Source organism: Bison bison, unplaced genomic scaffold (assembly GCF_000754665.1).
Source record: "Bison bison bison isolate TAMUID 2011002044 unplaced genomic scaffold, Bison_UMD1.0 scf7180017864389, whole genome shotgun sequence".
NCBI lineage: Eukaryota > Metazoa > Chordata > Mammalia > Artiodactyla > Bovidae > Bison > Bison bison.
The window spans coordinates 3,342,664-3,368,857 of record NW_011494961.1 but is presented as its reverse complement, the minus strand read 5'-3'; the positions used below and the strand labels follow the sequence as shown (position 1 = coordinate 3,368,857).

The 26,194-nt window shown below is 38.4% G+C and overlaps 1 protein-coding gene across 13 annotated transcripts in view; it reads right to left on the bottom strand.

Annotated features, from left to right (window-relative positions):
• CAMK2D (calcium/calmodulin-dependent protein kinase II delta) overlaps nucleotides 1-26,194 on the bottom strand; it is a 308,976-nt gene that overhangs the window by 203,074 nt on the left and 79,708 nt on the right. For all 13 annotated transcript variants that reach the window (XM_010858494.1, XM_010858498.1, XM_010858496.1 and 10 more), the window contains exon 3: nucleotides 3,535-3,594. In XM_010858494.1, the coding sequence (XP_010856796.1) occupies nucleotides 3,535-3,594 (60 nt within the window). The remainder of the gene's footprint in view (nucleotides 1-3,534; nucleotides 3,595-26,194) is intronic.

Sequence of the window (26,194 nt, the reverse complement as noted above, 5' to 3'; positions counted from 1 at the left end):
TCTTCTACTGCAGTAATACTGAATCAAATCTGTCTACTGACTTTAACTGTGTGTGCTGTGTCTCTCTTTGACAGTAGCCACCCAATGCCCTGGTATCAAATTACCCTAATTGAATTCTCTGCAGAGAACCAGTTCCCATGACATTATTCCCAAGGTTTATTTGTTTACGGCCTTTCTCCTTCCATGAGGTTCCAAGCCTGGGGAAAAGCAGGGATATTATCTTTCTTGATTACTGCTTCATTACCAGTATGTTAAGCCTAGAACATGGGCTGGTGATAGCTTCACACTCAATGAACTTTGTTGACAATTAAAAATTTTATTTTCATGGTTTGTCTAAAGGGGAATGAAATGTATACAGGAGAATGCTGGAAATTAGCATACACAGAAGATGCATTATAAAAAGGCAGACATGAACAAATATTAAAAAGTTGTTCTCACTGGTTTCTTCTTCCTATATAATTGTGTTTTCCAAATTATCTACTATATGTGTGTATTACTTTGAAAATCAAAAAAACATGAAAAAAAAAAACTGCTGAAGAAAAAGTGGTTTAGTGAATGACCACTTTTAGTTGGTTTAATATGTTTCTTTGGGAGCAACATTTCAGTTGCTGTAAATCCTCAGATTATCGATTCTGGGCCAAGAGAAAGACACACAAAAATAAAAATGCACCAAGCCAATTTTCACAGGGGAAAAAATCATCAGAAATAGTATTTCCGTCCTTGAAGTTCAAAAAACCTGACAGATTTAAGAAAACCAAGCAAATAATAGAACAGAGGAAGTAGAGGAGGATAAGAATCTCATATTCTTTAGATACCAGATTATCTATTTCAAGGAAATCAAGACCAAATGCTATGACTTTCCTGGTAGTTCAGTGGCTAAGACTCCATGCTCCCAAGGCTGGGGGCCTGGGTTCAAGCCAGATTCCATATGCTGCAGCTGAAGAGATCCCATATACGCAATGAAGAATGGAGATCCTGCATACAGCCACTAAGACCCAGCACAACCAAAGAAATACATGAACACATTAGAAAAAGAAAAGGCCAAACGCTGTCTTTCCTTCCAGAATGAGTAGCAAGTAAGCAAGAGATCCCTGTGAAGCTGTTAACGACCTCAACAGGACCACCTGCCAGTCCAACAGCAGGTGTCCACGGTAGCAACTATCTACAGGGCACACCTTTGCCTGTGGTGCCTGACCATTTTATATTACTGTTGTCCTTGTTGTTTCACCATTTGTCATTACAAGAGTAAATGCAACATTGTCACATTACATAGCATGGAGCTCCATCAATTAAGATAAAATAAAAACTACTCATCCTCGTTTCTCCAATCAGGGGAAAAAAAGCTTTGGTGGAGTCCACGGAGCAAGTGCCTGCCTCAGGGCCTGTTTGCAAAGGCAGTTTGTTCCCTCTGCCTGTAGAGCTTTCTTTTCCCAGAGAGTCTCTTCCCGCAGACTTGCCTCCTTCTGTTTCTTAGGTTTTCAATCAAATTTCATCCTTAATAAGTCATCCTGATCAGTCCTTTAAAATGTAATCCCCCATCACACCCAATTTCTTTTCCCCTGCTTTCTCTCCCAGTAATTAACACAGCCTAACGTCCGCCATGTGTGGTCTGTCTACCCCAGCAATGCAAGCTCCACAAGGGGAGGAATATTAGACTGCTGTATTCTCACTATATTCTCAAAATATTAATTTGTTGAGTAAATGAATGATATGAGTTTTGAGATCATGTCTTAGAAGTTTAATATATCTATGATTTATACACTAAAGTACAGGATTACTAGAAATCTCTCTTGTGGTTAGAAACGGGTCGAAAGTTCAAAAGACCTGAGAGAGAGAAGAAAACCTCAAGTGCAGCGACCAAGGACACTGGCTGCCACGGACCCTTGAGAAAACGCTATTTTGTGTCCGAGTGTGTTGATGGCGCGATGTCACAAGACTTTAGAACTTTCCCCAGTGTACAGCTTCCCCTTTTTTGGTAAGGCTATTCTGTACGGGAGTCAAAATGAAAATCATTCTTGTTTTACTTTGGGTTTCTTTGGTTCATCTTTGGTCTGCTAAAGGAAATGGAGGCAACTACTTTCATTATCTACAGAAGTTGAGTTTCATAGAAGAATCCCTATTAAAAACAAATAAGCAAAAACAACTTTCCTTCATATGAATAACAAGTTCAGTAAACTACGATTTCATTTACCTTAAACCTGAGTGAGAAAAAGTCTTTGAACTATAATCAGTTTGTACTGTATAAGTCCTCTTTAGTCAATATTATGAGCTGAATTGTGTCTCTCCAAAATTCATGTTGAAGTCCCAACTCCCAGTTCCCCAGAATGGGAGGATATTTGGAGCTAGGGTCTTTAAAAAAGTAACTGAGGTTTTAGGAGGGACCTTAATCCAATGTGATCAGTGCCCTTAAAGAAGAAATTAAAGTAGAGACATTATACAGAAGGAAGATCATGTAAAAACATAAGATGACAGCCACCAAGAAGTCAAGGAGGCACGTCTCAGAAGAATCCATGCCTCCCCACACCTTGTTCTCAGACTTTTTGTTTCCAGAATTGTGACAAAAGATATTTCTTTAAGTTACCCAGTCTGTGGAACTTGGTGTTATGACAGTCCTAGCAAAATAATCCATCCAGTTAAGAAATGCCATAGACTTTTATTAGGGTAAAATACTTAGAATAAGGCATATTCACATTTCAGAAGTTGTTCTGTTCTCTGTAACCAGAAGGCTCTTATTAGACAGCCACTAATTTGTTAATGCTTCAGATTTACTTGTGTCTATTTACTCAAGAACCTAAGAAGTACCTACAAAAATGAACGATACTAAAAACTTCAAGGAAGGAACAGAGCCAGAATGGCTTTATACATAAAAATAGAGAAACTTAGATCTTGTCAATGAATGACTTTGTTATTTTTACTGCACTGCGGCTCCCTCTTCCCCTTCTCCCACATCAGAAACGTTTTGGCTGACAGTAAAACCAACAGAGTGGGGCAGTAACATTTTTCAAAAATAATCAAAACTATTGTCACAGAATGTGGCATTTTCTTTTCCTTTACTCTGTTTCTTTCCTCTATTTCTCTTACATTCAATTATTTTTCAATTTTGAACATTATCATGTTATTATATTCATGAGGGATAATATTCTAAAATAATTATACTAGTTTCTAGAATAGAATCAATGATTACAAAGTAAACATTTTACAGGAGAGGTGAAAAGTAACTTAGCTGACTAACATAATGGCTTAAGTTCTGTCTCTCCATAAAGTAGCAGCAGCTGAAGAATCGTTAAAGATACATAAAAGCACTATTCAACTAAAATACCTTATATTACTTCTAACGTGCTGGTAAGAAAGAACTGCTACCTCTTGAAAAACTTTCAAAAACTCTGAAGAATCAAATGTAACCAATATCAAAAGTTAGGAACCTATTAATTAATAATTAAAAATAATATTCTAGTTTATGAAATATCTTAAGTTGTGTAAAATTATGTTATGTAAAATTTTAATATTTAAAACATGCTGAAAACATTTCCTTACCAATATTGGGGTGCTTCAAAAGACGGCAGATTCTAGCTTCCCTTTCCAGTTTCTGATGATCTATTAAAAAAAAAAAAACAGAAAAATAAATTACATTTCACCAAAAGATGAAGCAATGATAAACAACATATTAAAATGACATAAAGACTTTATATTTATTTATATTTTGGTTTCTTTTTTTAAGTCATTTGAGTTAGGAATTAGGTAAACACAATAGTTTAATAATCTAAATATTTTTATTGGTTTGAAGTTTGATTGCAGTATAGAACAGTGTTGAATTTAGATTTGAGCTGGGGAAAACAGTAAAAATGGCACAAAACAATAACATTCTTTCTTATCATTACCCTATGTATATACTGTTATAACAACTTAAGCCAATATGGACATACACATTCAAACAAAAGATATCTATCTAGCAATCAGAATGCCAATGGAACCAGTGCTAAACAGGGTTAGTAACAGTTTATTCCTGACAACAAAGTGTTTCCTGTCCAGACATACTTTCTATCAACTACTCCACAGAATTTCTGGTTCAGCTTCCTAGGCGTACGATACTTTTCCATGTATCATGGACTCTCCAAACACCAAACTGCTTGCTCGTCTCCACCCTTCTCTGTATCCCTAAGCATTTCTTTGAAGGGGCACAGAGATGACTGTAAACTTGCATTTTAAAAACTATCTGATACTCTTCTTTGGTTTCTTTATAGTAGTTCATATGCACATAATTATAACCAAAATCACTAGCCAAAGCACAAAATAAGTAACAGACAGAGAAGCAAAAACATAGCAGAAACACACGCTGCCAGTAAGAATAGTATTGTAGAGTGGTCCTTATTGAAAGACCGGATTTAAACCTTACAACAGCCCTCTAAGACAGGCAATCTTATTATCCCTACTTTACAAGTACAAAAACTAAGGCAGAGAAAGTGTAAGACCATAAAATTAGTTACTGGCATCTACCAACCTGCTCTCACTAAGTAGGGCCACAAGACAGCCTTGAGAGACTGAGGGGCATCCACCTAACCACCCACACAGCTTATGCCACTGTCCTCACGCTCTGGTCTCAGAACCCCTTCACACTCTTAAATTATCTGGGAACCCCCCAACAAAGCTTTTGATTATGTGGATTAGATCTATTAATGCTTATTAGCAATAAAACTGAGACAAACTTTAAACAGGTATTTATAAATTCACTTAATATAATAATGAACCCATTATATTAACATAAGTGACTGCATTTAATTTTTAAACATTTATTAGGAAATAACTGAAACTTACAGAAAACTCAAGGACCAAGAATAGTTCCCCCCAATCCTAGGTGCTGTTTATTCAGATATATTATTAACATTTTACCTATTTTTTTTACACAATTTTACATGCCCTCCATGTATATGGTCATGTGTATCTACACATATTTACCTAATTGACACATGTATATACAAATATATACGAATGTTTATAAAAAATGAACCATTTAAAGGTAAGTTAATAAACATTAAGGTCCTTTACCCCTAAAATTTCAGTGTGCATTACCAAGAATTGTGAATATTCTCTTACAATCATAGTATGTTATCAACTTCCACAAATTTAACAATAAGACAATAATTTACCATTCACACTCCCACTTTGTCAATTTAACCCAAGGATGTCCCTTATAGCATTTTTCTCCTTTTAATGCAAGATCCAGTCTAGGGTCAAATATGGCATTTAGGTGTCACTTCTCTTTAGCTCCTTTATCTGGAATATTTCCGCAGTTTCCCTTTATCTTTTGTGACCTGACATTTCTGAAGAATACCATCATGTCTATTTTTTAAAGAGAATATTTCTCATTTTGGTTGTTTGGTTTTGTCAAATGATCGCTCATGATTTGATTAAGGCTATGTGTTCTCAGCTAGAACATTATCCTTCTCAGGCTCTCATATCTGGATGTGCACACTGTCCAATCGCTCCTCAAAAGTAATGATAACCAGATCAAGGTGCTGCTGAATTTCTTTAATTATCTTTTTAATTTTCTTTTGTAACTAACAAGTATGTGGGAATACATTTTAAGATCATGAAAACATCTTGCTCTTCATAAAAATTTCCCTCTATATTTAGCATTCAGTGATAACTCTTGCCTGAACCAATCTTTAATTTGATGTGCTTTTGGGATCAATAGGCACTTAAGTGCTGATTTTCTAACTCCAGCATATACAAATGAACACAAAATGTTAAACTAGATTTTGAAGACGTATCTAACACCATGTTAAATACTGTAGAAGTAATACACATAAAGCATATGGAAAGCATATGCTTATAGGAATTATAATTTTTGTAATGGAGACAGGAAAATGAAACACATATGCTAAACTATGTGAGCTATATATCATCTGATACACCTACAATTATGTGAAAATGAAGAAGGAGGTAGCAAAAGACCTTTATGGACAATAAGTGAGTGGTATCAAATTTTAGCTGTAGAGATAAACATAGAATTTTATATAGCCTATTCTTATGGGCTGACTGTGTCCCTGTAAAATTCCTATGTTGAACTCCTAACCTCTAGTACCTCAGAATGGGACTGTATTTGGAGATACTGTTTTTAAAGGGAATAATTAAGTTAAAATGAGGTAATTAAGGGTGGACCCTAATGCAATATGACTGGTGTCCTAAAAGGAAAAGGAGTTTAGGACACGGACGTGCCAAGAGGGAAGACCACGTGAAGTCACAGGGAGAAGATGGACATCTACAAATCACAGAGAGGCTTCAGAAGAGACCAACCCTGCCAATTCCTTGGTCTTGGATTTCTAGCCTCCATAATTTGAGTAAATAAATTTCTATCATTCAGGCTTAGTCTGTGGTACTTTGTTATGGCAGCCTCTAGCTAACTAATAGAAGTATTAGCTTTCCATCACTATAAAACAAAGTACTACAAACTTAGAAGCTTAAAACAATACGTATTTTTAATCTTGCATTTTCTGTGTACCCGGAACATGGGCATATTTTAAGTGAGCCCTCTGTTTTAGGGTTTCTCACAAGATGCCATGAAGGTATCAGCTAGGGTTGGGGTACCATCGAGAATCTTGACTGGGCAGGATCTGCTTCTAAGCCCATAGCCGGGGGTAGTATTTAGTTCCCCAAGAGCTGCTGAGCTGAGGGTCTCAGCTTCCTAGCTGGCCACTGACTGGAGGCTGCCCTCACTTCCTTGCCACATGCCAACATGGCAACTTGCTTCATCAAAGCCACCAAAGGAAAGAAACTGCTAGCAAAAGGAAGTCCCTATCTCGTCTAGCCTAATCATGAAGTGACAACCACCACACTTGCCATGTGTGCTCGGTTAGAAGCAAGTCAGTAATAGAAAGCCCAGAGATAAATCCACGTACCTTATCTTTGACAAAGGAGGCAAGAATATACAATGGAGAAAAGACACTCTCTTTAACAAGCGGTGCTGGGCAAACTGGTCAACCACTTGTAAAAGAATGAAACTAGAACACTTTCTAACATCATACACAAAAATAAACTCAAAATGGATTAAAGATCTAAACGTAAGACCAGAAACTATAAAACTCCTAGAGGAAAACATAGGCAAACACTCTGACATAAATCACAGCAGAATCCTCTATCACCCATCTCCCAGAAAGGGAAATAGAAGCAAAAATAAACAAATGGGACCTAATTAAACTTGTCAGCTTTTGCACAATGAAGGAAACTATAAGCAAGGTTAAAAAGCAGCCTTCAGAATGGGAGAAAATAACAGCAAACGAAGCAACTGACAAATAATTAATCTCAAAAATATACAAGCACCTCCTGCAGCTCAATTCCAGAAAAATAAATGACCCAATCAAAAAATGAGCCAAAGAACTAAATAGACATTTCTCCAAAGAAGACATACAGATGGCTAACAATCACATGAAAAGATGCTCAACATCACTCATCAGAGAAACACAAATCAAAACCACAATGAGGTACCATTTCACGCCAGTCAGAATGGCTGCGATCCAAAAGTCTACAAGCAATCAATGCTGGAGAGGGTGTGGAGAAAGGGGAACCCTCTTACACTGTTGGTGGGAATGCAAACTAGTACAGCCACTATGGAGAACAATGTGGAGATTCCTTAAAAAACTGGAAATAGAGCTGCCATACGACCCAGCAATCCCACTGCTGGGCATATACACCAAGGAATCCAGAACTGAAAGACACACATGTACCCCAATGTTAATTGCAGCACTGTTTATAATAGCCAGGACATGGAAGCAACCTAGATGTCCATCAGCAGATGAATGGATAAGAAAGCTGTGGTACATATACACAATGGAGTATTACTCAGCCATTAAAATGAATACATTTGAATCAGTTTTAATGAGGTGGATGAAACTGGAGCCTATTATACAGAGTGAAGTAAGTCAGAAAGAATAACACCAATACAGTATACTAACACATATATATGGAATTAAAAAAAATGGTAACGATAACCCTGTATGCGAGACAGCAAAAGAGACACAGATGTATAGAACAGTCTTTTAGACTCTGTGGGAGAAGGTGAGGGTGGGATGATTTGAGAGGGTAGCATTGAAACGTGTATATTATCATATGTGAAACAGATCACCAGTCCAGGTTCAATGCATGATACATGGTGCTTGGGGCTGGTGCACTGGGATAGCCCACAGGGATGAGATGGGGGGTGAGGTGGGAGGGGTTCAGGATGGGGAAACACATGTACACCCGTGGTGGATCCATGTCAATGTATGGCAAAACCATTACAATATTGTAAAGTAATTAGGCTCCAATTTAAAAAAAAAAAAAAAAAGAAGCAAGTCACTAAGCTGGCCTACTTTTTAAGGGGAAATAGTTACACAAGAGCAGGAACAGCAGGAAGTAAGGTTGTCAAGGCCACCTTAGAGGCTGCGTGCCACCTCTGACTACGAGGACTGAGGTTTCATGAGTCTCTTTCTGCTACCCGCGTTCACTTACTTTTTCTTCCATACAATCACATAACTTAGTGATCTCCTATGAGTCGCAAGGCATTCTGCACGCTTTCGTTGGGAGATGTTGTGACATCTCAAACATGATGATTGAGCTAAAGTTTTCATTAAACGGAAATGTGTGTTGCCTGGTGTGCTCCACATTCAACATCAAGTTCGTGACTTTCAAGGGAGTAGGTAGGTGAGGAGGAGTCATTAAGCACCTATTATTACCAAAAGCACACTTCTGTATTCATTCTGCTAAAGAGAAGAATTAGTTTTACATTTAACATTTCCTTTACTTCTCATTCAGGGGGCAACAATAATTATACACCCTACCTCATCCCCAGCAATTACAACTACGATGGTAAGAGGCAAAAACAGATCAAAAAAGGCAATAAAGATATCCATAATACTACATATCACCATTTGAAGATTTTCTTTTATTATCCACACACCCTGCAGCTAGTGCAGAACCAGCTTCATTTATCATTTAATATTTATTAAAGTACTCAACCTATAATAGTTTGGCTTTATTCTTCTTTTGAAGCTCAAGTCCACAATATGAATAAACGTATAACCCTTCAGGCTGCAATCTTGTCAGGTGTGGCAAGGTACATGATGTTAGCAATACATGGTTGAAGACCTATCACATAAAAATGCTGGAAGGAAAATATATCATTGTCTAGTTTAGACACAGAGTAAGTGGGGACTAGTATTACCCAGTACAGAGAACTCTAGATATTACAAAAGTTTCTGAGAATTTTGAGAAAATGTAGTTATTTATTCCCAGTTTTAAGGTACTTTTTAATACTTAAGCTTCAGATATTTTATTTCAAGTGAGGTCAAAAATTTGAATTTGGACCTAATGAAATACATCCTTCACTCCTGATTCAAATAAAATTTTAATCTTTATGCAAAATAACTGATCACAAGTAAACTTAAAGCGCTATCCTTGAATCACCTTCACAAAGCAACAGGAGTATTACTAAAGCTACATAGAGCAGCAACTTACTTATCTGGCAGCATCAGGGAATGAGTTTTCATCAGGAAGTAAATTTCAAAAGTAACTGTCCCACAAAAATGACAAAGTTTTAAAAGGTTAACCTCTTGATTGGGGAGGGGGGGGGTTAGTCTTTTTTCTTACACTGAGGAGATACAATTTAATATCTTTGACACCAGAGGGTCACCATTTTAGCTTTAGTTATTATTCTGCTGTATTTAAGTGCCGTCCTCAGAGGCCTGCTGAGGTGTGAAAACCCACAGGAAGCTGCCCTGTATCCCTGTCTGCCCTGTCCCTCTGTGTGGAATCATGTTGCAGTATGGGCAATGCCAAAGGATGGTTTGGGCAGTGGCTTGAGCTCAGTCTCTAATCATCAGTCACTTACCACCTCCTTCCCCAAATGCACCCACCACCACACACAGGCACACACACGAACACACATACGAGTGTAAACCTACAGCCTAAGGAAGGCACGGATCTGCTACGCCCAAGAAGGTTTAACTCTTCCAGTTCCTTCTCCCTACAAACAGATCGTCACCCTTAAAATAATCTTATATGAAAATTAAGCAGGGGTCACCCCCGAAGCCCAGGAAAGTGGGAAGTTTAAAATCCAGCTCCATCCCTCCTTTCTGTTCTGCTGGCCTCCGGGACTCCCATCCTAAGCTGTGGCCTTCACTACTCCTGTCTCCTTGGCTCTTCCTTGGCCCTGAGCTCCAGTGGGAGACCAGTGCCTCAGATCTATCCATTTTAATCCTGCTTCTCTGGCTTCTGCACTACAACCAGCCCAACTTGATTCTCAACTTTTTTCACATTTGTTCAGTTTCTAAGAAACTACAGCCTCAAATAAGAGACTCTCCTATTCTCCTTGTAAAACCAAGCCTGACTGGTTCTCCACTCTCAGAAGGTAGATGAAACCTGTTATGTAAACTACTGTACAGTGTGCACTCCTGAGTCTGTTCATTACAGTTTCTCTGGTTCTTCACACTTTTTTTTTTTTTGCTGCTGCCATCTCTTATTGCTTTGAGTTTCTCCAGCAAGGATATAAAAATACAAAGCAATCACAAATAACCTGGCAGTAAGCATGTGAAGAGATCTTCTCTGAATAAAAGATGGACTCTAATATACAGATTCTGGAACTAGTTACGTGGTTACTTAGATAGAAGTCTTATTCCTGGAGGTTTTGGAATTACATTCTGAATACATTTTTCTTGTTAGAGAGATTACTTCTCGTTAAATGAGGCCTTCCTCCGGTAGAAAAATAAATTCTGTCCATTTAAGTAGGTCATATTTAAAACTGCATTGTAAGTTAAAAGGAACTATTTAAAGGTTCATTTCATTACAAAACCTGAGCATGATGTATATGGATTTGAAGCTGTCATATTCATTTAATAAAAGGATTTTTAAACTCATAATTAAACACTATACTTCCACATCACTCTTTTATTTTGGACTATTTTTAATCTGCACCATAAAACTGATTTTTTAAACTCTGCACTTGACCTAGATTCTTTCTGACATCAGGTATTGGTCACTCTCCATCAGTTCTGTGCCCACTAATATCCCAGAGGGAGAGGAAGATCTCAGGTTTTAGAGCAGAGCAGACAAGAGTTGCTCTCTGGTTCTTCCACTTACTATCAACTGGATGTCAAAGTTCCCAGACCTCTCAAAAAATTGTTTATCAAATGGGCATAAAATATCTAGCATCAGGTACAGCATCTGGAAAAAAAAGTAGGACATCAATAAATTATAGCATCATTATTTAAAAAAAAAATCTGTCCAACTTTAAAAGAACTAGATTTCTAAAAGATACATGAAAAACTATACTAATTCCATCAAATATTATTCATTCTACATGTATTTTAATATAAAAATTGATTTTCTGTAAAATCATATGATTGTTATTCAGTCCATTGATAACTTAAATAGTGAGAGAACCACTGATATCAATGGTCAGACAGAGACAAAATCAATATGGTAAAATATGGACAAAAACTCATAGTTATTTAAATTCATGCTGTACTCTAAATAGCTCAAAATAAAGAATACAGTCAGTGGCATCACTGATTCTATGAACATGAGTTTGAGCAAACTCTGAGAGATGGTGAAGGACAGGGAAGCTTGGAATGTGCAGTTCATGGGGTCGCAAAGAGTAGGACATGACTAAGCAACTGAACAACAAAAAGAATAAAAGAAAGTTTATTTGCATAAATGTAAAACTTTTAAACAAATTAACCAGTTACATATAAACTAATGATATTCTTTCATCCATTTCACACATCCAAAATAAATGCTGTTCTGATAAATAATTTATCATATATTATTATTTTAGAGGGAGTTGGTAAATGATATATTTCGCCTATTTGCTATATCTGTAAAGGAATAAATAGTGAAATCTGATACAACCATTCTAATGCTGCCCTCCAGGAGAAAAACTTCCCTTTTCCACCACAATAATGGTATTCATTCAGAGACATGACATTCTATCTGCTATGAAAATAATGCTTTAAACAAAATTATGCAAATGTAAGACCAAAAAAAAAATCCCTATCTTATCAGGCTTCTGTTCAGCAGCATTTTAAATGAGAATGCAATGTTATAGACCTTTTAAAACTGCAAAGTAAACATTAACTTACACAAAATATTTTCATATAAATGTTTAATATCTGATTATACAGAATATCTACACAGCTACCAAAAATATAGTGAGGAGATGGGAACACTCCATTCAGACCTAACAGAAGTCTTAGGGGAGTCTCTTAGTAAGCCTCTCACTAGGTGTGGGTAACCAATCAGTTGAGGAATTTGAACTGAGCTGTTATCCCTTGGGACGGGAAGTGGGAGTGTAACTGTGTAGAACCCAGACACAGGGCTCTAAACAGGAGACTGTCGCTGGAGTGTGGATTTCCTCCAGATGATAAGGGGGTGGACAGGAAGCCCCGATGGCACCCTTAGAGCACTAAGTGAACTCAGCCAGCTCTCCTCCGAGGTCCACAAAGCTCTGATGGCACTGCCGTCTCCCTCTCAAGGGGGTGCCCCTGCCTGCCTGTGTGTCCACGGTTCTGCTAAGACGGCAATATCACTCGCCGTGTGTTCTAGGGCATCGCTCTAGTACTGAGAGGATTGCCAGCAGTCCATCAGGAGAGGCAAACCAGAAGCCTAAGAAAAGAAGGGTGGTATCCAGAACAGGCAGATAGCCAGGAAAAGTCCCCACAGAAGGCAACGATCAGGACTCATCCACAGAAGGAGAGCAAAATGTGCCAAGGTGACATTTAGGACACGAGGTGTCAGAGCTCACACACAACATATGGCTGCCTGTCAATGGTACCATTTTTAAACTATTATGTCCTAAGAGATTGTTAATATAAAAGACAAATCACTAGAGAAACAAGTTATGAGGGTACTATTCCATACATACAAAGAATTAGATATTTTCATGCATCTCTATATTAATTGTACACCAATAATTTAATCCATACAAGTTTTTTTTTTTTTAATATTCTAATTATACTCCTGGAAAGAGGCAATGAAATAAATTTTATATATCATTCTGCCCTCAGTTTCCACAGGTTGGTCTAGACCCCAGCACTCGCCCCAGGTATAATTTTACTTGTTTTGGAAGAAATTGCTGCACAATTCCAATTTCCTGTTTAGGAAATAGAGTTAAATCACTTGAGATGTGTTGCATTAAATCTTTCAGACTTACTACCTAGAGACTAAATGGACCCAGAAGGGAAACAAAGCGTATGCAATCCACACTGTACCATTTTCTTCCACTGGCCCAGATGATTTACAGGCAGATGCACAGTAAAACAAGAGAGCATTTACATCATGGATGTGCTGTTCATTTTTAGCTTTTCTTATTGTGGTAAACATATTTTGCTGTCCTTAAATATGTTTTTTCAACATCCGTTGGATCACTGAAAAAGCAAGAGAATTCCAGAAAAACATCTATATATGCTTTATTCACTACGCCAAAGCCTTTGACTGTGCGGATCACAACAAACTGTAAAAAATTCTGAAAGAGATGGGAATACCAGACCACCTAACCTGCCTCCTGAGAAATCTGTAGGCAGGTCAAGAAGCAACAGTTAGAACGGGACATGGAACAACAGACTGGTTCAATATCGGGAAAGGAGTACGTCAAATCTGTATATTGTCACCCTGCCTATTTAACTTATATACAGAGTTCAGTTCAGTTGCTCAGTCATGTCCGACTCTCTGCGACCCCATGGACTGCAGCATGCCAGGCCTCCCTGTCTATCACCAACTCCCGGAGTTTACTCAAACTCATGTCCATTGAGTCAGTGATGCTATCCAATCATCTCATCTTCTGTCATCCCCTTTTCCTCCTGCCTTCAATCTTCCCCAGCATCAGGGTCTTTTCCAATGAGTCAGTTCTTCACATCAGGTGGCCAAAGTATTGGAGTTTCAGCTTCAGCATCAGTCCTTCCACTGAATATTCAAGACTGATTTCTTGAATCAGTTGGATCTCCTTGCAGTCCAGGGGACTCTCAAGAGTCTTCTCCAACACCACGGTTCAAAAGCATCAATTCCTCGGTGCTCAGCTTTCTTTATAGTCCAATTCTCACATCCATACATGACTACTGGAAAAACCATAGCTTTGACTACACAGATCTTTGTTGGCAAAGTAATGTCTCTGCTTTTGAATATGTTGTTTAGGTTGGTCATAACTTTTCTTCCAAGGAGCAAGTGTCTTTTAATTTCATGGCTGTAGTCACCATCTGCAGTGATTCTGGAGCCCAAGAAAAAATATATATGGAGCCCAAGACAAAATATATGCAGAGTACATCATGAGAAATGCTGGACTGGATGAAACACAAGCTGGAATCAAGGTTGCTTGGAGAAATAGCAATAACCTCAGATATGCAGGTGACACCACCCTTATGGCAGAAAGAGAAGAAGATCTAAAGAGCCTCTTGATGAAAGTGAAAGAGAAGAGTGAAAAGTTGGCTTAAAACTCAACATTCAGAAAACGAAGATCATGGCATCCAATCCCATCACTTCATGGCAAATAGATGGGGGAAAAGTGGAAACACTGACAGACTTTATGTTGGGGGGGCTCCAAAGTCACAGCAGATGGTGACCAAAGCCATGAAATTAAAAGACACTTGCTCCTTGGAAGAAAAGTTATGGCCAACCTAGACAGCATATTAAAAAGCAGAGACATTACTTGCCAACAAAGGTCTGTCTAGTCAAAGCTATGGGTTTTCCAGTAGTCATGTATGGATGTGAGAGTTGAACTATAAAGAAAGCTGAGTGCTGAAGAATTGATGCTTTTGAACTGTAGTGTTGGAAAAAACTTAGAGAGTCCCTTAGACTGCAAGGAAATCCAACCAGTCCATCCTAAAGGAAATCAGTCCTGATATTCACTGGAAGGACTGATGTTGAAGCTGAAACTCCAATACTCTGGCCACCTGATGCCAAGAGCTGACTCACTGGAAAAGACTCTGGTGCTGGGAAAGACTGAAGGCGGGAGAAGGCGACGACAAAGGATATAATGGTTGGATGGCATCACCGACTCAATGGATTTGAGTTTGAGTAAACTCCAGGAACTGGTGATGGACAGGGAGGCCTGGTGTGCTGCAGTCCATGGGGTTGCAAAGAGTCAGACATGACTGAGCGACTGAACTGAGCTGAAATATGTTTTTCTAATAATTAAGTATACAATTTATTCAAAACATGAAAAGTATAAAATATTTACACATTTTTCCTTTATCTGGCTTAATACTAACATTAAAAACAGATGAAAGAATGAGTTTGGATAGTAATTTAGAAGAATGTAAAAAAGAAATGTAAGAAACATGGATTCTTATGGTTCCTTTAAGCATCTGGAATATTCAGTTACTCACATTTTTCCCTCAGAAGTAACGGAAGCTAACAAAACTTAAACCTCAAAGCCTTGCAGATGCACTGGCCACCAAAAGCATCTTAACAACACAATCATATGTTTTCATAAAAACTGCCAAACAAGATGTTTTAACATCATCAGTTAGGATCATTATTTCTTTCCAGACCTCCTTCTGCTCCATCACACTTCTCCGTGCATTGAGTGATACTGAAATGGGCATGAACTGTTTTGAGATCTAGCTAAGGGGAAGCTGAGTTGAAGATATAGTTTTATTTGGATTTAATGATACATTTACATTGTTCCCAGTCACTTCTGGGTATAGTTATGTTCTTGCTAGTCATCCCAATGCAGGGCTGCTACCAGGAATACATCTGCATCCAGCCGGCCGTGAGATGACGGGACACCCAGAAGAGGCATCATGATACAACCTTGTACTGCCATTCACCCCGCAAGTAAGGATACAGAGAAGGGAGAGCAAGGTTTATTTTTTTCTGTTTTTCTGGATTTTATTGTGCTTTGCAGTACCTGTCAGCTTTAAAATTTATAATTTCTTGTGACTATTTTTATTCTAAATATAGATTTACTTTTGAGTTTAATTTTGTGTTTGTAATTTTGTTTTCTTTTCCTTAGACAGAATTTCCAAACTGCATAAGCTTCAGACCCTACTAATCCTGAATCCTCACTCCTTCTTATACTTATGAAAAAAAGGAAGATAAATTATTGTTTAAATTCTAAACATAAAACAACCACAAATAAAATACTTCACAAAATGTATATTAACTTTCTCTTCTATGTAAGTATAAACTCATTTCTATTACTAAGACTGGTCATTAAAAGTCATATACGTATCAATCATGAGTGAAAAACCACAGTGAAAAGATCACCAAGTAGAAAATTAGGAGGAAAAAAAAATGGCTTTCACAACAGAGGCTCTGCCAGGAATAAGGGCAAAATTCAGCACATCTTATATCTGTAAAAAGCTATGCTTATTCCTTTCTATCCTAGCAGAATACCACAGATTTGAGATACCTTATCTTTATAGTTGGGGGGAAATCCCTATGCCAGATGTGGTACTTAAGCATATTTATTAAGCAGACACAAGACTCTGAATGATGTTTTGAAGGTAAAGTAACTTATTACAGTCTAGCTACTCATGAACTTCGAATTAAACTAGAAATGATTGGTTTTAATAATAAAAATACCCATCGAATTGGAGATGTGACACTATCATTTATTAGTGTACGCCCCAAGTAAAAAAATTCAAGGCACCTTCAATTCTTGCCACTACATATTTTAATCATATATTCCTAGTTCATCACTTATGGGTACTTTTATTTACTAGACTGCACAAATATGAGATTTAATGTAACCATCTAACTGAGAGTTTTAAAAGCACTATTACGATAAGATATTAAAATGAAAGGGTCTCAGTTTTAGCTGAAATCCTGAAAGCTAAAAGCAGCTGTCGGTTACAGGGTGCTGACCGTATATTCAGGACTTATCAAGAGGTCAGTTGAAGCCATTCTCAGTCATGAGCCCACTGCTCATTTCCAGCTGAACTGGAGCAGATAATAAGACCACTAGGGAGAACTGCTCCAGGTGGAGTCATCAGAACACTCTGCATCTCCTCCTACCCAACACTGGAATGAAGCTTACCCAAAGGTACCGAATTAAGGAAAGAAGGGGTGACTCAGAAATATCAGATGAGGTGCATCCCTCTGATTTTGAGAAAAATAAGAACAGCTACCCCTGGAATTGTAAAGCAAAGAGGTCCATCATCAGATTATACTTCCACAATGCTAAGACCAGGTTTCTATGAAAACAGACTGTGAGCCCATAGGAGGGACTGATTGTTTTCTAATAGACGATCCTGAAGAGGTTACCCAGGGAGGCACTGTGATCCTAACAGAGGGGTGGAATGCCGGAAGCCCAGGAGCAGGAAAGACGGTTAAAAACAACCCAAACATCCTGCCAGGGGAAGCACGGCCATCATCAGCATAACTATCCCCAGAGGTCCCTAAGAGGAATTGTTGCCGTGCCTTGAAAGCTAGTTGGCGATCTTGCATCCATCAATAGTAGCAGTGCAGATTACAACAACACCACTGGGATGAGACTTGCATGGCTCCTTACAGCTCTGTCCCCAAGGGCCACAAACAGCAATCAGTGACTACAAGGGGAAATAAGGTTAAAAAAACAAGTGTTAGGTATCACATCCCTTCTCTGGTCCATGGAGGCTCTCAAGCATGAAACAGGCTTGACTTGAGAAGTAGGGTGGGTGGGTGTGTGTGCTCTTAAGTCGCCCCCCTGGACTGTAACCCACTATGCTCCTCTGTCCAGGGGATTTCTCAGGCAAGAATACTGGAGTGGGTTGCCATTTCCTTCTCCAAGGGATCTTACTGACCCAGGGATTGAACTCGTGTCTCCTGCACTGCAGGTGGATCTTTCACCCACTGAGCCACTAACCCTAAAATGAGAGAGGGGACAAGTTTTAAATATGACATCGGTCAGGACTTCTACATTTCTGAAATGAGACTGTTCTTGTGACTAAGAGGAACTGCAAAGCTCTGAAATCTGACCAAGATTTCATCAAGGACAAAAGTGAATATGTACATGGGTTCGCAGGAGCTGAGAAAGGGTAGTTTCAGTGGGAGACAAGTGATCTGATTTAGATTATAAATATTTTCTTTAAAAAAATCTGCAACCATCTAGAGCTTGGATTTACTATTAATAATACTGTCATAGTCTTTCCTTCACATCGTCCACTCCTCTGCTTTCAGAGTACCATGTTTAGTTTCCTTGGGAAACAGAGTTATGGAGAATAGTCTAGGTTCTCATTACATGAGAGCATTTCATGCACTTTCCAATTACCTCAAAATTTTCTAGGTAACGTACACTTTAAAAATGTACCATCTTATTCTTTCTGATCCTGAAACTGTAGGACAGCATTCCCTGGACTTATGATGAGTGGCAGGCAGTCTTAACCCATTGTCATTCCAGATGGAAGTCTTCGTCATCCGTCAGGAATGAACATTTATCTTTTACCTAGAATGCTCTGTCTCAAGGAAGTGCTGCATCATTTAGGACGTGGGTTTGGCATTGGCATGGCATTACAAACTGGGCCAGCTCTAAAGCAAGAGCTTTTTGCAACCCTGCCTGGCCCAATGCCCACAGTTTATAAGGAGGCATATTAAATGCCACCTCAATTGACTCTGGTGACTCCTAAACTCTGAAAGAGGAAGATATCAGTCTCTGTGTGGTGAACTTTAAAGCTGTCAGGCAAAAAAATGTCCTGGGCTGACATGTGAAGTTAACATCCACTTCCATGTAAATGAACAGACCCACTGCCCAGCTGCTGTAGACAGAGTGACACTGAAAACAATTTCTGATTTGTGTTAATCCACAGGTATTATCAGAATCAAAGCACGGCTCCCTAACAGCTATACAGGGGGGCAGGGGAAACCCCAGGAGCTTACTGAGGTTTTCAGCATCACAGTTAAAAATCAACAGCTAAACCTCTCCTCAGGGAATAAAACGCCAGAGGCACTAGGGAGAAACCCATACCAATTGCTCCTTTAAAACCTGAGACTCCAGGAATTCTGCCAAGTGACCTGGAAATGCGGGGCTGTGACCAGAGGCCAACAGAAGAGAGCATTCTGCATTAGCTCTTGCAGCAGAAGCGAGTACACGGCCACAGTCCACCCTGCGTATCCCTCTTGACAACTCATGCATCTCCTACACAACATCTCTTCCACCTCGCCTAATTATTTCTGACTTGTCGCCATCCTCATTTCTTTCACTCTAATATTATTTTTCTAAAAAATCTTATTGTAAAAATGATAGATTCTCAAAATGTTCCAGGGTTCTCTTGTTCTCTCCCTGTTCCAACCCTGGAGCCAGCCATTTCTCTAAGAAACTTTGGCATCTTTTCATTTTTTTGGAAAATTATATTTACAGGATAAAATCTGTTAAAACTCCACTACCCAGGGAATTTCTGGGTGGTCTAGTGGTTAGGATTCGGCACTTTATAGCCTGGACTCAATCTCTGGTTGGGGAACTGAGATCCCATGGGCCACAGGGATGGCCAAAACATAATACAAATGAACAAAAACTCCACCCTACCCAGATATACCATTGTTTACATTTTGATGCACTCTTTGCTACTCTTTTCCTTTGCATATACCTAAATATGACTTAAAGTTATGTATAAGCAAAGGAAGAGAGTAGCGTATGAAGTATGATTTAAAAATCATTCTTTTGTAGACTGCCTGAGTCCCCCAGGCAACTGCTTTAGAACAGAGGCGTGATTGACTGACCGGCTAGATGAATGATAAAAGCCTACAAATCAGAATTTGGGGAGAGGAATATCCCTTACAGATGAAATATATCCAAATTAGACCACTGTGTGCCCCTCTGTACAGTATCTGTCAAAATGATATGACTAATTGGCTCCTCAAAATACTGAGTTAGCCAGAAAAGTTCGTTATGGTTTCCCATAAGATGTTATGGAAAAGCCCGAATGACCTTTTCGGCCAACACAATACTTGCATCAAAGGTCAAGTTCTCATGTAAACAGAGGAAAATGAATTATTCAGATCTTATGAAATGTTTACTTGGATTAAGTGGTTCCCCCTACCCCAATAATTCAGTCTGTTTTATTTATTAAGACTTGGCATCTAGCCAGTCTTCTACTTCACCCAAAGTCTGTCATCACAACATGGTAGGCTACTTCAACATACACACAGATAACCAGTCACAGACTTTCGTTTCCTTGGCCTCTCTGTCTCTGGTGATCTTCACCTCCACTCCAGTCTGGTTACCACTTGTGCAGTCATTCCCTGAAACTTGGCCATCCTCCTCCGGAATCAGGAAGGGAAAAATTCAAATCTCTAACCACTAACTACTGACTTTCCAAAATGTTCATTCAACACTTCCTAGATAACTCTTCTCAAACCATCAGGAAAACAGGTCACCAAGTCCTCTCCTTTTCCTAATCCATCATTTACTTTCCTCCATATTCGTCTGCACTCTATTCCAGCCATACGGGCTGACCTTCTTTGATTTCTTCATAAATGCCATGAATTCTCCTGCCTCAGGATTTTTGTGCAGGTATCCCACCGGCTGGAAACTCACTCCACCTCTTTTTGATTTATATTTGGTTATTCTCCACATACTAAAACATGTATTTTCTCTTCAAGGAAGCATTTTTCTAACAGGTTGAAATTCCTTATTATTGCTCACACATAGCAGAAATTCCACTTCATAGTTATTTGCCACAGTTGATTTTTCATTTAGTTGTAAGATTTTTTTTTTAATGATCTCTCTCTGCAATAAATGGTAAGATCCAATAAAGCAGGATATGTCAATTTTTGTTCACCATTCTATACCCTACATCTAAGACAGTGTCTGGCACATAGCAAATAAGCAATGAAATTTTATCGAATGAATTTGTGAATAAACAGGGAAAAATAATATAGAACAAACAGGAAAACAAAAATAAGAATAGAGACTGCTCCTGATACAACTTGGCTTACTTCCTTCTCCAGGTGGCCACAGAGATATGAAGATAACATAGTCAGTATATTCAGAGGCTGTTAGAAGAGTCAGACAAGACTCTGAGTAAGAAAGCCTTGTGTCAGCACTGGCCACGGGATGAGAAATGAGCCTAGAGTCTAGAAAATGCAATGCTTGTTGGATTAAGATGGGGATACTCACTAGATTATAAGAAAGCTATGATCGAGTTTAGTTTATATATCTGTACACACACATACACACGTATATACATACACAAACATATGTATATGTATCTATATACAAATTGTAAGTCATAAATTAAGGAGAGTTATCATTCAAGTAGAAATAGCCCCATGTGTACAGAGAAAAAAGTGTCTTTCATGGTGGCAGAAAACAAAAATCGAAAGGGGATCTCTTACAAGGTTATTTATGTAGGAAATATGTATAAATGTGCATAAAAGAGTATCTTGACTCAGATTCAAAGATCTTCAAAAGCTCTTTTTTTAAAACAACCATGAAAATAATAGCTAAGTGACAGGACAGCTATCACTTGGTAAACTTTCAAACAAATGGAATCTTTCATAATTTGATAGTTCTGGGCAGCTGAAAATCAGGTTACCTGAGGGTTAAATGAAAGACACACTTTCTGCTTGAGTTGTCGTTAGAAGCCTTTGTAATAGAGTCCTGCGAAGGAGCTGCTTTTAGCAGCAGACCAGTACAATTCATGCAGAGGCAGCAGGTGGATCAGGGTGTTCTCCAGCAGATTTGGGGTGGGGGGCAGTCCCTGGGCAACTTACTGGGCCTCTCTGAACACCAGTCCCCTTGGCTGTAAGAAGTGAAATCACAGTACCACAGGACACATGCAAGACTCCAGAGTCTTTTAGGCTCATGATGTCAGTGGGCTAGACGAAGATTTTTTCCATTTGTGTGATTCTGTACTCAATTCTGGGATTGCTTCTTGTTGTTTGTGGCTAGAGTTCATTTCTTTGTTTTTTGGATATGCGATTCTTAAAAGTCTAGGTAGCCCAAGGGAATTTTCCTAGCCTGATATTTTAAAAAATATGTTTAAGTATAAAATACAAACAGAAAACTACATATGCCATAAGTATATTGTGCAATGATGTTTCGCACAATGAACACACCCATGAAACCAGCACCCAGATCAAGAAACAGAACCTCATCAATACCCAGAACCCTCTGATACTCCCAGACCCCACCTCCCACACCACAGTAACCACTATCCTGACTTCAAATCACATAGATTTAGTGTGCTTCTGTCCTTTACATGAAAGGAATAACATGGTATGCATTGTGCTTTGGTATTTTACACCTGGAATACATTCCATTCATGTAATACTGTTCTGGGGTCTGATGTTAGCAATACCATTAAGAGCTGAAAACTTGTTAAAATGGATGAATGGGCAGATGAAAAAACAAATAAGGACATATGAAGGTCAGTTAATGCTACAGAGGTAAACTTTCAAAGGCCTGATGTAACTGACATAATTTACTTTCTCTCCACAACATAAATAGTGAATAAAATCAAAAGCAGCTTATATTTACTAAACACACATATGTCAGAATTCAGTCTCTGATCCTCTTCTCTTCTGATACATGCTATTGTCATTTAAATGCTTCCTTCTCCAAGCCCCTTTTCTTTAAACTCTTCTCTATATGTCTGCCATGGAGACTAGTTACATATTTCTCAGTCTCTGGGTCTCTGCTCTAAGTTAAAAAATCAACAATAATCAGGAATCCCCTGGTGGTCGAGGGGTTAGGACTCCGTGCTTTCAGGGCTGAGGGCTCGGGTTCAACCCCTGGTTGGAAACTAAGATCCCACAAGCTGTGGACTGTGAACAAAAAAAGAAAAGAAAAATCAACAATAACACATGAAAGAAAACAGAAATACTGAGTCATATCCTCTAAGCACAGATAGGGAGAAATCAAATTTTTTAAAAGTTACATTGAGTTTTGACAACTCTAAAAATATGAAAAGATATAAAATTCAAAATATAAAAAAGACAAATCTTCAAATGCAAATTTGAAATTAAAGCACAAGAAAGGAGACATCAACTCCCTCATTACAATGTAAAATTGAATTTCTTAAAAATGCCCAGCACATATTCTTCATAATGAGATCAATTCCATAGTAGCTGTCAGACTCACTGTTTTTTAAGTCAAAAATAACAATACCCAAACCACTAAGGAAGGAATAAAGAAAAAGAGAAGGAAGAAAGGAGACAAGAGCAGGCCTCAGTTATACCCAAAATGATGTATTTGAAGAATAGCTAAAGAACACTTTAAATATCTCTAATGCACACAGGAAAAAGCTGTAATATTTGCTATTTATTTCTTTGCAAGAACTAATAGTTAATTATACAAAAAACTTAATGAAGATATATTTAGGGATAAAGAATGGTGATTTTAAAACTACGACTTACTACAAATATCACTAAAAGAACTAAGTAAGGACTTTACTTGTCAAAGGCTTCGCTCATGTCCAGTAAAAAAAAATCCTATATAGTTATCTATATAAAAATCACAAATCTAATAGTGACTGAACTTTTCTTTTTTGGGTATCTTCATTTAATCTGAAAATATTACTTCCAAATTAATAAATTACAGAATATGACAGGTTATTATTAAAAAGTGTATTCATTTGTGACTTGAGGAAATTCCTACTAGTCCTGTTTTCACATGCTTAAGTTCTTCTCACTGACTAAGTTCTGTGGAAATGGAACCAGAAGCTATTTAGAGAGATCAGTCTCATAAAAGAAAGGGGAAGGAAGGAAGATCAGGAAGAGCGAGACATGAAACTGTTAGGCAAGGCCAACAAGGCCTTGGCTCACTGGACCCAAGACAAGAGATCTCTGCAGCTGAAGTTAACGCCTGCCCCCTTTCTCTGCCCAGCAAGGCCCCCCTCCAGAAAGGCCTACCCCAGCGTCTGCCGCACTTCCTTAATAGCACATGAGCTTAAAAAAAGCTTAATAGGTTCAAGAAACTGGGTGAGACAAGAGAAGCGAAAGGACAAAATGAGAGCAACTCCAGGGTAATTCCCTTTAGGAGTCACGGGGCTGAGGGCTGCTGCTCTCACAGATGAGGACACTGAGGTCCACAGAGATGGCAATCTGCCTGGTCACACAGAACCAGAAGAGAAGATGTTCTCTGTGTCACGGGAAAACCTGTCCTTGGCCTGAATGGAGGCGACCTCCCGTCAGGATACGGAGTGATGGCACCATCCCGTGCAGCGATGTGAGACAGGGGAAGGCCTCCTAATGACAGGGCTGCCCCTTTCTCTGGGGCAGTGCTGGGCAACTGGCCGGCATGGTATAATTAATCTTCACCATCTCCCTGTCAGATAGGTAGGTTACAAAGAGCATAGCCCTAAATTAAGAGCCACTGAGAATTGAAATACAAAAAGGGATCCTGTAGTTTCCCTATAATCATTCAGTAAATTAAGGAAGCACCAGTAGAAGATCAGGTATCAGCTCCCTGCTGACCGCATTTTCCGAGGCAAATACAAGAGCTGTACTGCAAGCTGTATTTAAGCTTAAGCTACTTCTTCTCCTTCCCTTCCTCCCATCTATCACAGATGATACTTCTACATAAAAAATGAAAAATGAGATAAACTGTACATTCAATTTTCAGTGCAAAGATAGTGATATGACCAATCCCAGAAGGTCATTCAACAGCCACAGAAAACTCCAAAGCTGTTCTGAGAAATCAAATCTGACCTTAAATTTTATCCCAAGTTCATTCCAAATTACAAGGATCATGTGTGCTTATTCGCTCAGTTGTGCCCAACTCTTTGTGACCCCATGGACTGTGGCCCGCCAGGCTCCTCTGTCCATGGGATTCTCCAGGCAAGAATACTGGAGTGAGTTGCCATGGCCTCCTCCAGGGGATCTTCCCAACCCAGGGATTGAACCCAGGTCTCCTGCATTGCAGGTGGATTCTTTACCAGTTGAGCTACCAGGGAAGCCCAAGAATATTGGAGTGGGTATGCTATCTCTTCTCTAGGGGATCTTCCCGACCCAGGAATCAAACTGGAGTTTCCTGCATTATAGGTGGATTCTTAACCAGCTGAGCTATCAGGGAAGACCATATGAGTGATCATATCAAGAGTTAAAAATCATAGATTAATACCTGGTTAGACCACCATTTAATCAAATCCTATATTAAGATTTAAATAACTGCAAAATGAAATATTTTATTTAGACAGATGGCTTCCATTTAAAATATACCAAACGACATACCCCATATAAAAAAATGGCCTTTCCATTTAAAATTTGCTATTTAGTTTTGTAACTTCAGTATGTTTGTTTCCCTAGCTCAAGGCATTTTTCTGAAACTGAAATTCTCAATCCAGTGAAAGGAAGCATGAGATACAGGAACTGTGGACCCAAATTGGAATCCTGCCCTTACTTTCTGGGGCAATGGCTGAGCTTCCTTTTCTGTGCTTACATGATGGAAGATGAAAATGCTTTATAGGACAATTGAGAGACTTAAATTAGATTGCATGCATGGAAACTTCCATCACAGAACATGAGATCAATGTTTTAGCTGTTTTGATATGGGAAGAAGAACAATACATTAGATCTTTGTTTAATAATTCCTAAATATGAAATACTTTAAAAAGAGAATAAGGTAAATGAGAAAACTACACACAGAGATCTTTATAAATTGATTTAAAAATATTAGGTCCCTTAATTTTTCTAAATTGCAGACTATTTTCATTTAGATTCATTTTTTAAATTAGTAAGTCTTGACAATCCAAATCCCTAATTTGTTGCAGCATCATTCAGACTTTAATTTCTAGTCCAACACTGACTAAAATTATAGCACAATTATGAGTGGGCCACGTTTTTGTTCTTACTTTTTCCTTCTCTACTACATCCCGAATGCCTAGAGTCCTCAAAAAATCTCCATCTCTCTAACCCTCTGTTCTAGTGAAACCATGCAAAGACCTTTAATTTGGCTTTTAGTTTCAATTAGAAATAATATCATCTTTAACATTTAGTAAAGAAAAGTGCTCCTCCAGTATTATGATTAAATGTTTCAATTCAAACATTCTTCAACTAAAGTCAAAATGAGTCATCAACGTTTTGCTGGATCAAAGAAGGGTTAAAGTACATGGTGCTCTGTGACTGTAATAAACCTCACTGAATTCACTTCTTTAGAGACACAAAAGGCTCTTAGTTTCACCATATTCAATCATCTGCCAGTTTCTCTAAATGTACTTGAGTCAGATGATCTATAATCAAGAAAACAGAATGAAAGAGGGTACTGAGGAATTAGTCAATGCTCATCCAACATCTGGAAACTGACTTTCTAAAT